This window comes from Phoenix dactylifera, chromosome 5 (assembly GCF_051530095.1).
Source record: "Phoenix dactylifera cultivar Ajwa chromosome 5, Ajwa_hap1_PhDact_Kaust_v1.1, whole genome shotgun sequence".
Lineage (NCBI taxonomy): Eukaryota > Viridiplantae > Streptophyta > Magnoliopsida > Arecales > Arecaceae > Phoenix > Phoenix dactylifera.
In genome coordinates this window covers 2719501-2735369 of record NC_143194.1, presented here as the reverse complement: position 1 = coordinate 2735369, position 15869 = coordinate 2719501, and the positions used below count along the sequence as shown (strand labels likewise).

The 15869-nt window shown below is 39.3% G+C and overlaps 1 protein-coding gene across 1 annotated transcript; it reads left to right on the top strand.

The window, feature by feature from the left end:
* The first annotated feature begins 11252 nt into the window (after window positions 1-11252).
* On the top strand, window positions 11253-14351 carry LOC103709340 (uncharacterized). The gene is made up of 2 exons (XM_008794640.5): window positions 11253-12244; window positions 13551-14351. Exon 1 carries the CDS (start codon window positions 11723-11725, stop codon window positions 12212-12214), a length of 492 nt encoding a protein of 163 aa, XP_008792862.1. The 5' UTR covers window positions 11253-11722; the 3' UTR covers window positions 12215-12244; window positions 13551-14351.
* Window positions 14352-15869: the final 1518 nt, after the last annotated feature.

The window sequence follows — 15869 nt, the reverse complement described above, 5'->3', positions numbered from 1 at the left end:
GGAAAAGCCTTTTCTCCACCTTCACCCATAAACATGTCGTGCAACTGGTGCAAAACAAAGTTTCACGCTTTTAAGTCTGATGGAATAGGATGCTGACAAAGGATTTTTTTTCCCTTTTTTTTTGGTATTTCTCTCCTCTCGTACATGTTCTGAACTGAAACCATATGTATCTCAGTGTATAGCAATAAGCTGGGTGGAGACATGTTGAATTTTGGTTTGCGTGGTTTCATATTCCTCTGAAAATATTCAGAAGTTGGAGGGAAGGGGTTGGCTGGAAACAATGAGGAGAGGGCAAGTGGAACGTTTTGCTTGGAATTTTTTACTTTTTGTTGCTGGAAATTGGACCCGGGGGCGATCGTCGGTCGAGGAGGGGGAGCGGCGGTGGAGCGGCTGTCCGTCGACGGGCGGCGTCCTCCGTCGGGGTGCCTGCAAAAAAGCCGGTGGCCGGGTCTTCCGGCGCCGGCCCTCCGATGCTTAAGTCAGAGAAGGGCAATTAATGCCAAAAGGAGGAAGAAGGCAGTGTATTTTGAGTTTTCAGTGTCCCACCCCCCTACCTGAGAGGCAAGGGTTCCCTTTTATAGGGGGGTTGGTGTACCTGTGATGTGATGGGGCGAGGCCGTTGTATGGCTCGGCATGTTGCTTGGACTGGCGAATCGGTCGGGCGAATTATGGCGTTTATGTCGAGAATGAGGTCGTCGTACGACCTGAGCCGGCACGCAATCGGGTGAATTATTGCGTTGGTGTCGGAGGTGAGGCCGAGGTCAGAGACTTATCACGGTTGATTGGACTTCGCTGAGCTGATCTGCCGTGGAGAGCCATGAGTCCGTAGACAACAAGAGCCATGCGCATTAATTGTTGAGTAAGCCGGCGGTGCACATTAATTGTTGAGTAAGCCGGCGGTGCGCATTGATTGTTGAGTAAGCCGGAGATTTGCAGAGGTCATGCGTAATAAATGCCGGGGCAGCGGCAGGACATGGCCCTCGGCCGGACCTCTGAGGTGGTACGGCCGTAGTAGGTGGTCGATGAGGACAGATCTTCGAGGTCGGGAGTTCTCCAGGTCGGAGGTTCTGAGGTCGGACGCCGACCTCAGTCGTCCGGGGTCGGCGATCGTGTGGCTTTCCGGTGGCGGGGTTACTATATTACCGGGGGAAAACTGTATTCCCCGAACACTTTTCATGCATCAACGGTGAATGAGGATCTAGAAAAAAACAAATAGTTTTCTTGAACTCTGCGGAAGTATTTGCCAGAAGTTTAGTTGTCTTACAATCCAAACAAATGGAAATGTAGTTTTCCAGGGGGAACAGTTAATTTGCCATGGTTTTTTATCTTATTTTATTTTATTTTTGTGATCAAACACATCTCAATGTAAATACGGTATCAACTAATTCCAAGGCTTAGCAGATGCAGTTGAGCGCTTAGCTTCTATCTCAGATTTACTATATCTAAGAATGGAATAACTAAAGGCCTTTCTCCTAGAACTATTGAACGGTGGATGACGCATAGATGCTTTTGTACAGTGGTGCTCTCACTACATAATAGTTTGATCCAGAGAGGAATTTTGAAGTGCAGTTTGGGACATGGTAATTCACAACAATTGATAGAGAACGTGGAAAGATGATTATGGTAAAAATAAGAAATAAATAGTTAGAAATATGTACAAGAAAATATATAAATAAAGTTGTTGAATATTAAGTCCATATTACAAGGAAATATAAGTATGTCATTTTGGATAAGGTCCTGGGTTGTTATGCTAAGTCTATATCTCAATTTCCTTGTTGATAAAGAAATTAAAGTGGTAAACCTTCAGGCAACAGGCCCATCTTTTTTCATAATTCCGTCGCTCGAGCTGGAATGCTTTGTGAAATCTACAAGAGTATTGGACATGGTCTGGATTTAAATTGATCGCTTGTTACTTTATATTGTTTTCTTTGGTTGGAGTTAAGGATACATTGTTAGGATGCATCGAAGGGTTCATTGTAAACATCATTCTTGCACACCTTGAGCATTGCATGGCTTTGGGAGTTTAATAATATTGGTTCATGTTACCACATTATGGTTTTGTGAACTGTGTTGATTTGAGATTTTGAAGACCTTAAAACAAGCAACAAACTTTTTTCAATCTATATTTGGTATCATTTTTCATATTTTTTTGTGCAACCTTTCTTTCAGGACGAGATCCTTTAAAATCAAATGGCTCAGATATTCTTCTCACTTTCTTATGGAAATATTCTTTAGATATTCTTACAGGTTATTTAGCTTGATCTACTACATAAAACTAACTCCAGTAGAGGGCATCTACTGAATGTGCCATTTTAGCATTCTCTTTGATGTTGCAGGCCTGTTAAAACATTATGGGACATGTACGTGAATCCACTCGGCAGTGAGTTGAGGACTGAATTGGATTTAAGAACAGCATGAAGTGATCTTTGGATGTTTCAGATGGTCCAACTGATGGGAGATATCTAGACGACAAACAAAGCTTAGTCCACTTAACATGATTCTTATTATGTCTTCAGTACTGATCAACCCAGCCAAAGTTGAATGACATATGGATTAAATTTACATTTGTTGGGCCAAGGCGTCAATCCATGCAAAAGTTGGAGCTAGTTTGGCATAGCTTTTTATGTCTTGTTTTCTCTTGAAATAAAATGCAGAAATTGAGACAGAAAACATATTTGATATGTATTGTTTTTATTTTCTATTTCTCAAAATCACTTGCAGTATTTTCAGAAAAATAAAAGAAACTTTTTACTTTCAATATTTTCAAAAAAAAAACTAATGTTTTTTCTATCAATACTATCAAAATTGTTGTCTCCACCACCATCACCGTCTCTACCACTAATACTGCAGCATTCATTATCGCTGCCATTGCTACCCTCATCGCCATCGATACTGCCACAGTCATCGTGTATTATTGATGCCTCCACCATCACTACTATTGCTATTATTGCTATTGTTGTCTATATCTCTCCATCACAATTGTTGCCATTGTCATCACTTTTGTCATATCGTTGATGCCCTTGTCATCATTAGCATTATTGATACCACCATTGCCATTGCCTCTGCAGTCGCACTGCTACCATCATCGTCATCTCTAACATATCACCGTTGTGTATCTTTGCTATAGGTACTACCATTTCTATTACCATCATTATTTTTATTTTTACAAAGTAATTAACTACACCAAACATATTTATATTTTAAACATAAAAATGGGAATAAAAAGAACATAAAGATGATGACAAATGGCATCTTAAAGTTACAAGTGGCAAAAGTTTGACCCAACCAAAAAAAAAAAAAAAAAAAAATCTAACTTGCCCTTATTTCATTCCGGTTCGAGTTAAGAGTTCTTTATTTAGGGTAGGTAAGATTTTTTAACCTGAATTTTAAATAAATCGACTATGGCTCAAAGCTTTGGCCTGATTTGCATCATGAGATAGAGTTCTATTTTTGAATTGGAACAATGATTCATGATTTAAATTAATGTGAGTAATAATAGAGGGACGTATGGGGGCTATTAACATGTCTTTTTAATTGTGGTTGAATAAATTCCCACCACATCTCTGAGATTTCTCTTGGATGGATAAGTTCAGCTGTATTCAGACCAGAATCTCACAATTTTTTTTTAGTGAAAATAATAATGAGTGGAAATGGTAAGGATAGGGAACCATCAACACTATAATCAAGGCATGATTGACTTGACACATAGTACTGTTTTTAGACGACCCTTGCTGGAATTGTCTCGACATTTGAACTGGTAATCCTTAAGCTCCATAAACCACATATCAATGAGGAACCATCCATTTCAACATGATGTAATTTATCACCTCAGAGGTTAGCAGAATCAAAATCGATATGAACTGAGACCAAATCTAGTTGAGAGATATGATACTCATTTTATGGAGATGCTCTTGCTACATGCATAATATTTAAAGTCAGGGTGGTAGTTGTGAACCCAATTAGCTCCTTAAATAAAAAAGAACCAGTTGGGATAGTGGACAAGATCCTTTTCTTTTTCTAAACCAACAAACACTAATGCATATTTGGTTCGTGACAGAAATCAAAATTTAAATATCAAATAAAATTAAAATAAAAATTAAATAGTTGGAATGGGAACCATTTGTTTTTTTTTAACTTTTTCGGCCAAACATGCTCACAAAAACACATGAAACAATAAGTGTTGTGTCACGGTCGCTTTCGAAGACATCTAGCCTTAAATCGACTTGTGGAAATTAGTCACCTTTGATAATAAGATGGAGGTCAGACCACCACATCTTATTTGGTGCAATAAAAATCCAAAGTTGTAATGATGGGCCCTACTTTACACTTACGTGATTTTGGAAATAAGAAGGCATGCAAAGCATGTGAGCTTATCATCTAGAGTTTGAGCAAAGCAAGAATCGGCACCGTCAAATTGTCATTATTTACGGATGTAGTCCTCCAAGGGCAACTCCGGCTAAATGTGGGGACGGTGTCTCCCGGCACGTCACACCACGTCCTTCGCAATAGGGACAGGTCTTGCCTTTACATAGCTGGCCTATTAAGAATTCGCTTGGTTCACAAAAACTTTTTATTTTTCATGAAAATAGTTTTTGTTTTAAAAAAAAGGAATACCTAAATATATAATATATAAAAAATAATCTTTAAAATTGATTTGTTATTAAAAAATAATATATTTTTTTAAAAAATAAATTATATTTAGTTGAGTATCTATTTTTTCAGTAAAAATTATATAAAATATCTACTATATCTTTAATAAAAGAAACAAATCTTATCCTATTTTATTTAAAAAAATTAAAAGTATTTTTGGGAAAAAATAATCTCAATATTCCATTGATGAAAATTAGACTTTTCATATTCCATATAGATTTTTATATCTCATAAAATATTAAAATCTTATTTTTTTAAAAAAATATATTTCTATTTTATTTTTTGAAAAACTTCAATCAAATATAAAATATTTTTTTATTTTTTTTAAAGACCACACTTATCTCCTCTTCTCTTTCTTCGTATCAAACTAGTCCTAAATGAGAGCTAAAGAAAATAGTGCCCTTCTCCATCCTTTTTAAGATCATAATTAGATGCCAAATGAGCCACAAACCACATGAGACATGACCAATGAGCATAAGCTACTCTAATTCAACAGCAAAAATGTTGCAAAAGAACTGCTTACCAAGAAAAAGAAAGTTGCAAAATAATTCATCAGAAAAAGGCTATTTGGAGCATTACTAAGCAAGGCACGGTTGGATCAAAATAAGACAACCGTGAGCGCTCTCTAATTCAACAAAGGGTTGGGTAATAGTGAGCTGAGATCAAGGCTTATCTCTCCTACTTTTTCATTTATTATCTCAATCAATTTGAAGGAAATTGGAAACCCCTCCCTCATAAGTCCAAAAATAAATAAATAAAAGAGTAAATAACTAATAAGTAATAACATATTTGAATTCCAACGGTTCCATGGATTCGTGATATTCTTACTACGAGATATACGTACTGATATTTTTAGAATTTAGACAATTCCTGTAACTTTTAAGATTGCTTCTTGTATAATTCTAATCAACCATTACCCTACGTACAGATTATCTTTTTTAGACTTCCAAGCATCCTAATGTCATCCACACGATTGTTGTTGCAATGAAGCTTTCTTGGCACAGTCTGCAACTTGCTCCACTTCATGCCTTTTCTTTTCAGACAGATGGCATTCAATGTATTATTCTACCATTTTTTTTCTTATTAATTTTTGAACATTGCATGCATAAATGACAAGCCTCACATCTCAATTTAGGTGAACCATATATTGCCGGTCAAGATGGTCAGTAGACCAATACTACTCAAGCTTGCATGGGAGAACAGCGGCATGTTGGGCTATGGTCAATTACATTCTTTTGACTTCTTTAATGCAACCCGGGATATTAAAAAGATGATGTAGAAATTAAAGGGAACTTTTTTGATGAATTTGATATTCCCTTTGTAAATGTTTACTTGTTCAATCAACCATTTGGCTAGGGAGAGATAAAGTAAATTTTCTTACAAAGTTAACTTTTTGTTATATGTGATAATGACTATTACTAGCTTCTCTAACGGAACAAGCATGCTCTTTGATCATGTAATGTTCAGCATCTGCATCTCCTCTAAAAAAAAACAATCAATATACATAATATAATATGCTAAATTTGAGGGATAAAATTTTGATTTTACCATTCTTATTTTTAATTATGATTTTTGTTTTTTTTTTGTAAAAAAGTTATGTGAGGATCCGTATGGATGGGCGTTTAGTCCCATATTAGCTATACTGATAAATCTTAGGTACAAATGGTATCAAAGGATGTGGCTTATGATTTATATGGACTAGGAGATACTACTGCACGGGGGTTATTACGAGTTTTCTAGATAATACATTAGACGATAGGAGATGGCCCTTCACTATATACTTCTAATAAAGATAAGACTTGGACACAAAACCATCAATGCTACCAGTAAATAATTTTATAAATCAGCATCTTTCTAATCCATGGTTCTTTTGCTTCAGGACTTGTATACTATAAAACTTGAGCCTTTAAGTGAATTGGACCTAGTCCATTTGACCGACCCAGCTAAGTTTGGCTCAAGAACAAAAAAAAGGAGAGAGAGAAATCGGCACATGCCGCTTAAGTGCTTGGGGAGAAGAGGACTCCCGATGGGAGACATCTTCCTTCCGATCTCGCAGGATGGAATCGGACTCCAGGTCGGATTCCGGTTACGGCTGAGTCTATTTAGAGACTTTTTGAGTCCTCTCTCTCACCCCATCGGAGTTGTTTTCCTCACCGAAAAACTAGGTAAAGATCCAGCCTCCCTTGAGCTACCCTCTCTCCCTTTCTCTGGATTCTTTGGAGCCACGATGACCGGCCGGTGGTTGCCGTAATTTGGCCAAGAAGGGAAGCCCTATTTTTCCCTATTTTTAGAAGCCCAAGCTTTTTTCTCTTTGATTTTTATCCGTTGTCAACGCTCGTCGCCGGGGCCTTCCTCCAATTCCTCATAGTGGCAGAGGGCTATGGCTAAGGTTTTGACCGCCAGGGTTAGAAACCACTGTTAGTGCTACCGGTCGCCAGTCGCCATCGGCCAACCGTGGGGCCCTTGACCCCAGGCACCACTGCAACCCCCATTCTTTCCCTTGAATCTAGCCGATGAATCGCCAAATTAATCATGAGCAAAATCTCCCCTGTTTTGATATCTCTTTCTTCCATTTCGATGGTCATCGTCGGGCGTGGCATGCTACCGACATTGTCGTGGGTCATCGGCTGCTGCCTGCTGGGGTTTGCCGACCACGACCGCCATCGAGGGCTTACCTCTATTTTGAGAAAGAGAGAGAGAGAGGGAAGGAGAGAGGGCCTCATAGCTCTCTTCTTCTTTTTTCCTTATTTTCTCTCTTCTCACTCTAGCTCTTCTCTTTCTTGCTCTTTCTATTGTTACTCTTTTTCTCTCTACATGTTTTAGTGGACCAATGGCGGATCTAGGTACTTTGTGAAGTCTAGTTGACCCTTAGAGAAGTCTTAGCTAGTATTGTGCGACTTGAAGCTTCGAGCTGGTATTGATCTTGGGTCGGCGTTATGCAGCTGTAGGAAGGGTTCCAAGTCGGCATTATGCGACCGTAAGAGGGGTCTCGGATTTTCGGAGTAACTTCTCTCTCTATCTCGGTATTTTCTCTCTCTAATTGATTCGAAGAAATTCTTGGTTAAAGAGCTAGTGGGTAGTTCTAGGTTACTACATGATGGTGGACCTTTAGTAGATTAGTAGGAGGTTTTGGGTTGTCTGATACCTCGGATTATTTTTGATGTTGATATGATTCTGTTGGAGAACAATCTTTAGAAAAAAAGAACGTCGAGGAGAGTTCCGCACACCCCAGTCCGTAGATCGCAATATGGGCAGGTGATTAGTTTGTTTGGGTTGTCAACAAAGAGGTAAAAATCCTTACACACTCGCTTGCTTGATTATAGATATTTTGTACACGTATGTATGATATGCTACCGACTACCGAGTAACATGTAAGAATTCTTTTATGTTGGTTTCTGTATTAAACCTTATTCTAATCATGTATGCTTATAATTGATAGTATGATGGATGCATATATGAGTATTATTTACAATTGCATATTTGGACTAATAGATGTGATGCTCTGAACTAACAATGTTATTTTGATTGCCCCGTCACGGGCAAAAAATATGATACTTATCGATTATCCCGTCATAAGCCGAAAATGTGATACTTATCGATTGCCCCGTCATAGGCGGAAAGCGTGACCATAGTTAGTTTAACACTGAAAATAAAAATAACCAGTGTATGGCTGTGAACTTGATTGAATGGAGAAGGACTCTAGGCTAATCTCGTTATCATTGATTGTCCCATCACAGGCTAGAAATGTGACACTATTGATTGCCCATCACAGGCGGAAAATGTGACACCTTTTGATTGCTCCATCACGGGTGAAAAATGTGACTGGGATTTGGCCCAAAATCGAAAAGATAATTGATCTTGAATCCATATTGAGTTAAAAAAAGAACGGGATGAAAAGTTATTTGAAAACACTATTGAAGATTTTTGAGATATCGTATGATATATTACTCTTGAGTAGTTAGATTTCTATTGATATTTGATATACATGTATATACTATTATTCAAGTATTTTTGATAGTCGGCTTGTGATTTCAGTAACAATTTTTTGCTATTTTCAAACTTATATTATTGTATTAGTATGGATATATGGGCACTCTTACTAGGTTGTAAAGCTCACACTACTTTTTTTTTTTTTCTTTCAGAATTACAGGCTGCCTGGTACTTGGCTACAATTGAAATCACGGATAAAAGAATGAGCAGATAGATCGTCGCTGATACTGATTATATAATTAAATTTTGTAATTGTACCAATTTTATTAATTATTATGAACTGAGATTATTATTGTTCAATAATATTGAGGTTATAATAAAATTTTAGATCTTGCATATTTTTTAAAACTTTGCTCTGAACAATATGCGGTTAAATTAAGTAATCGATTTGGATGTTGGGTTCGGGGCGTGACACATACATTCAGTTCTGAGACGGTTGATAGCGACCACACACTCTCGGACGTCTTTCATGGCCCAACATGTCATATGGCTCGCAGCGCACAGGCACATGCACCTCCTATCAGAGCTCACTGCGAAGCTCACGGGGGCTTTTCAGTGCATCAGTTCTCGGCAAGGTATCAATCACTACTCGACAAGGCTTCGCGTTTGGGTACGTCTTTGCTTCCTATCCCTGCTGCATGCCGAAAAGGACTTGGGAGAGGCCAAGTTTGTTGCTTTCTGGTAAGGTATCATGTGAGATACCGTTCTCAAATCAGAGAAATCTACTACTAGTTAGTTTTCAAGGGCAGGAAAAGTTGGTATCCCCACAAGGAGAATATGGGACGTGCTTTCTGCATGAAGAGCAGAAGCATTGGGAGATTTTGTATTAGCATGTTGCTGACCTTGACTTTGGTGTCTTTGGGCTAGCTTTAATTACTAATAACTTCTGGAAATTCAGAAGAAACAGCATCTAAACTCTTTTTTAATTTCTTCTGAACTGTAAGGGATCGAAAAAAGAAGCTTATGCAAAGACAAAGTGGCTATGATTTATGAAATAAATCATAAATCTGATTTATGTTAGTTCAAAGATAATTTTCCTACCCCTTTCCTACACCTGTTTGCACTGGCGTGAACTCTAGGATGTAAAGGTTTCTTATAAATGATTCAAGTACTCTTTTGCAAATTATAAGAGAACTAATTAAATATGTCAATTAGTGTTGCACATTCTCTCTAATTGAAACTTACAAAGTGATTTTTTGAATATTATTTGTCTTGATTTAAATCCCTACAAAGCAAGACACATGTTTCATGCTACTATCCTTTTGAGAGTTCTCACACCTGTAAAAAGGCAAAAATTGATGCATGTTATTTGTATAGGGTGGTACATATGTATATAACGGAAAACCGTATAAGAAGTTCCTATGGAAAACTCATCCATGTGCTCCACACAATCTTGCCTCTTTTTTTTTTTGGTATTTTGTTGGACCAGCTACTTTACAAAGCCTTAATATATGCAGCCACTCGCATCGGTTACTATGATGTCCTAAAAATAAGTAGGTAAAGTCGAGAAGATTTCTATAGCATTGAGCCACCATGATCAACCAACTATATAAGAAGTCATCCAGTCTGTCACTCCATTTACCTGTTAGGGAATTTCACATATCGAGCTTAAAAAAACCCTACAAAATTAGAAATTAATTTGGGCTAAATATATCACTCAGGGTGCTTTATTAAAGATAATTATTTTTCCACTATGCATATGGTTTTGTGAAAATATTATTACTAAAATAAAAGGCCCATATTTCCTACACCTTAAGTTGCACCTCAAGTATAGTATACCGATATCCATACGCTTGCTAATCTGTAAAAGAATGAGAATGGTTGTAAAAATGAAAAAAAAAAATATTGTTGTATGTGGAAATGTAGAAGTAAAAGGAAAGATACCCGATTTTTTGTCAAAAAATGCAACCGGTTAAAATTATAAACTTTCTTCTAAAAAGATAAAAAGAAAAAAAAAAGAAGAAAGAGAAAACAAGGTATCTCTTTGGCTCCTCCAAATCATTATCTACTTTAATGAACTTCCTCTTATGAAGCAGCCTCAGGATAGTGTATTAATAAAAACAAAAACGGTTTAAAAAAATAATCAGTCAAAATTTTAACATAAAATTATTTCTAATGAAGAAAAATAAAAATATGCGATTTTGAAAATAAGAAAACTCTAGCATTTACTGCTGTGAAGTCCCCTTGCAGGGCCTTTTTCAATTACAACCATAACTACATCTCAGTGATCTCACCACAAAACAACAACAAAAAAGAAAAAAAAAAAATCACAGCTTTTCAGAAAAATGAAGTTCACGAGCACTTTCTCACCGAACGAATATGCGTACATGGTTTTGTCCCACATGAATACCCAAGAAAAATTTTAAATCAGCCCGGTCACAGCATATGAACACGTTTCCATCGACCACTCGCTTCTTTCCATGCCCCGCTGTTCTGCCGCACCAGGCCAGCCCAACCGGGCGAGTCTGGAAACATGGGAGAGGGGCAGGGGTTGCACCAGTGGATGACAGCTGGCAGAATCAACATCCGGCCCCACCCCGGGTAACCAATCATTAGTGCGGGCCCCACCATCGCTACGTTACGAAAAGGCAATAAATGCCCCTCCCCTCCTTCCTCTCATTCCGACGAACAAAAACCGCTTGGAGCTCCTTCTCGTGGGCGAGAGAGAGAGAGAGAGGGGGGGAGGGAGCGAGGGCAGATTCGGAGACACCCCAAAGAAAGAAAGAGAAGATTCGGAGACTCCTATACTGAGTCGGTGAGAGAGATCGATAAAGAGAGAGAGGGGGCTTTGGATCCTGAGATGTCTCTCGCCGGAGACGCTGGTCTCGAGAAGGATCGGGCGGCGGCGGCGGCGGTGCTGATCGGAGAAGAGAAGGATAGCTTCATCGTCTGGGAGAAGGAGAGGTAGCCCAATCGCGAGAAAGACTCCTCCTTTACCTGAATCGTCAGGGATTAGGACACTGAATAGCCGCCCGTCGGTGTCGGTGCCCGTTTCCCGGAAGAATCGGGGCGGAGAGATAGGCTATTAAATAGGGATCTGTTCTGATTTGGGGCTTTATTTGTTTTTTTCGTATCCGAGGATATGTCGGCGAAGGTGCGGAGCGGCGGCGGCGACGCGGTGGCGATGACGGCAGCGACGGAGGGGAAGGGCGGGGGGCAGATCGAGGTGGAGTTCGCAAAGTGCGAGTGCTGCGGGCTGACGGAGGAGTGCACGCCGGCGTACATCGCGCGGGTGCGGGAGAGGTACAGCGGGCGGTGGGTCTGCGGCCTCTGCAGCGAGGCCGTCAAGGAAGAGATCTGCCGCGCCGGGCGGCGGATTTCCACGGAGGAGGCGCTCCACCGTCACATGAGCTTTTCACGGGACTTCCGGTCGGCGTCTCCGCCGGCCAATCCGGCGGAGGATCTCATCGCCGCCATGCGCCACCTCCTCCGACGGAGCCTCGACTCTCCGAGGGCTCTCCGGTCGACTCCCGCCAGTCCCCGCGGGAAGGATGACGACGACGACGATGACGATGGCGGTCGCCGCCGCTCGCTCACCCGCTCCGAGAGCTGCTTTTCATCGCTGCCTCGTTGAAGGCGTCGGCAAAGCCCGCACCGCCAAGAGGTAAGAGTTCAGACTCCAAACGATCCACTAAATCTCACTCTTTTGTGAAATAGTTAGGGTAATTCTCGGAAAAATTAGAATAATTCTGCCAGAATATCCATCTTTTTTTGTTGTTTCATTTTGGCCTTTTCTTTTCCGTTAATAAATTCCTTCCATGTTTCCATTTGTTTCCATTAATAAATTCCTTCCGAGTATTGAAATAAAAAAAAATCTTCTTATAAATCATTTTACTGGCTCTCGTTTTTTTGGGATAGAACGCGACATGACTGGAACCGTCATGTTTCGGTTTAACCCAGGGGGTACCTTTATTCATATTTGCCTCCGTTTTTATCTTCTTACACGCATGTCATGGGCTTTGGCTGCTTTCAGTCGGTCGGGACTCAGGTGGAATTTATTAGAAACACTTGGTTCTAATAAATTTATTAGAAATTTATTAGTAGTCCATGGGTAGTAATAAGGTAACACTATCGCCACTCGGGTATATTATTATTTTTTTGTACATTAGCTGTTTAGACTCATCTTGCATGAGCACAGCTAACTACATCACCGGAAAGAAGACTACACAAATAAGAATAAAAAGGAACAGAGGCCAAGCCTCATGCAGTCATGCTTGTCCTGATTTTTTTACCCAAGACATTGGACATTCGCGTGAGATAACACTCTTACATCCTGTCTTTCCACTGCTGTGGGTTCTCTCATCCATATCCTGTATTCACATGTTAGGGGATGAATATGATATATGGGACTATATTGCAGGAACTGCTCTCCTATATGATATGTGTGCCTTTCTCTACCATGACAGATGCTCAATTCATGGGCAATCATGATTGCGAAACCAGACCATCAAGTTCCTCAACCGCTTGAAAAGATCCATACTCTCAAATCTCACGAGGGGATTGGTACAATTTACAGCAAATTGAATCATCTGTTGCATGCCGTGAATAAATAGATCACGTAGTCGCGCAGGAGATTGAACTCCAATCATGTTTTGCTGAGATTGCCAAAATGATCTAACGATTGGCATGCACTGTCACCATATATATATATATATATATATATATATATATATATATATCTGGCAGATATATTGTGCCGCTGCAAAAATCATACTAACCAGCATTTGTTGAGCCATGATGGGTTCAAATGCTGCACATATTCTCAGTTAGAGCCATTGTGCTAACACTAGTACCTTGTACAACCTTTTTGAGAATAAATTGTCTTTTGCAATTTAGGCCGTTCTTGAATCTTAAAAATTGTTTACAATAATTGATGTTCTGACCTTATTTTGTACATTTTTTCTGAACAGGTTCGGGTTGCTGTCTTCACGCAAAATAACGATTGATCTTTCTTTCATGATACCATCTATTGGATCATGCAACAGGTCTCAAAGTACTCCAAAACTCTTCTATCATCCATCTGCATAGATCTCAAAGCCACCGTTGCATAATGTGACGGTGGACTCGCTGCGAAAGATACAAACCCTGTCCTTCCCGAACATGGTGGAGATAGATTCATGCATCTTCTGTTTTTTTTTTTTTTTGTCACTTTTTCTCTTTCTCCTGTTTACTTCTATTTGCATTGCTCAGAGTTCCGTTTGGAATTTTCAGAACCCAATAGGAGATTAGAGGTTCCATGAAACCAAAGCTGATTGTGTCCTTTTCAGTGTTGATTTATTAACTTTTATCTCTATTGATTTTCTCACTCTCAGGCCTATCTAGAGTTCTCTGTTGTTATGCTATCAGAGATCTGAGAGTCCTGCTAGGAAGTTACCTGTAAAGTTGTTCGCCATGTTACAGTGGTTGGAGGGTGATTCGACTACAGTAGTTGATTGGATCAAGAGTGGTACTAGGTTAGAACTACGCCCACTTGTCTGGGATATTGGTTACCTCTTGGAGGACCTCGACTCATTTGGAGTCACACATATATTATGCGAGGCGAACAGTATGGCGGACTGGGTCGCTTCTTTTGCAACACATCATACCGGGACCTCTTTATGGGAGGGCGACACCCTCATTCTGCAGGGCCTAGCCCGTATTTTGTATTTTGATGCCTCAGAGTATACTTGCAATATATAGTGAGATGCCGATTTACCAAAAAAAAAATAAAATTGCAGCGGAACTATTTACTTGGGTATTGATGTTAAGATGCACCATCTACATCTACCGTTAAAGCCGTAAAGCTGCCCCTCCTCTCGTGTACATGAAAAGGTCCCCTCTTACGACTCAAAGGAATTAATCGGCGTGATACCGAGTGTCGTCAGGTGGTGGGTTGCCAAGTTAGCATCCTGTGATCCTGATGAGAACTTTTAGTGTGCACTAACAGGATCTAACAAGGGCTGGTTGTTTATTATTGTCTTGTTTAGAAAAGAAAATGAAAAGGGATTGTTTGGCTTTTTGGTACCTCTTTGTTTTTTTTGCTAAAGAGGTACCTCTTTGTTTGGCATGGGGTTTAAGGCTCATGAGGTTGTTCTGTTTCAATAAAATATTCCAAGAAGGAAGCACTGAGAAAAGGCTGCCAAATATATCTGATTTAAGCCTAGGATGTTGATACTTTTGGATTGGCATTGCTAGGAGAGAAATAAACTGTTAGTCTCCACAATCATAATAGTGAAGAGAAAGACCTTTTTTCTATATTACTAAGGCAAAAGGAAAGAGAATATCCGACATTTCAAGAGGAGACTTACGAGGGTTTGGTTTCAGCCTCCTTTTTTTTTTGTATATTGTTACCAACAAGTTGCCAATATTGTATATTAAACCTCCCCTTATTCCTATCCTGAATCAACTCAGATAATGCTATATTCCTTTATAAAAGATTATTGGGTTAATGTAGCTCTAATGGATGAGTGGATGGTCATTTTCTTCATACTTTAGTAATGAAATTACCCTTTTCTATCTTAAAAGTGATCTCCTTGTATTGCTCTCCTATGTCCTTATGTTTGAGCACTATCTTAATCATAAGAGTATAGATTCCTCTCGACGCTGCTGCTTGAGGTTGAGCGCCACCAACGCCCCGACAACACCTCCACTTCAAAATGTGGAGCCTTGTATATCAAAATCAAAACTAACTCATATATGTATGCTTGTATGCACATACCTATCTATCTATCTATATATATATATATATATATATATATATATATATATATATATATATATATATATATATATATATATATATATATATGTGTGTGTGTGTGTGTGCGCGCGCGTGCGCGCGCGCGCGCGCTCAGAAATCCAAAAAAGAATTTCATAGGGACTAGTCTCAAAATTCAAAAGGATCGCAATGCAAGGCTATTTCAACATAGCTGTGTTAGCCTAAGTAGTTTAATCATGGAATGATGGTGATCAGACCGGTAAATTTTAGTATCGGAGCCAAAATTACCGACGCTTCTATCTAGTATCGGCATATATATGTCGGCATACTCAGCTTTTCCTATAGTGAAGCATGTCCTGGCTTATCTAGTGAGTAATTGCACTGGGCCTCTCCAGTGGCAGCAGTGTACTTAAATTCCTAACAAACTGTAACCCTATCTAACAAGGTTCTCTGTCTTTCTTCTTCCTTGTATCTTTAACCTCGCTTGAAGATACCTTACATGACATTCGTATGAGCAAGTTTTATGCTATCC

Bases quoted from the DNA above. Each gene is read 5' to 3' on its own strand.
- LOC103709340 (XM_008794640.5), top strand. From the start codon at position 11,723: ATGTCGGCGAAGGTGCGGAGCGGCGGCGGCGACGCGGTGGCGATGACG.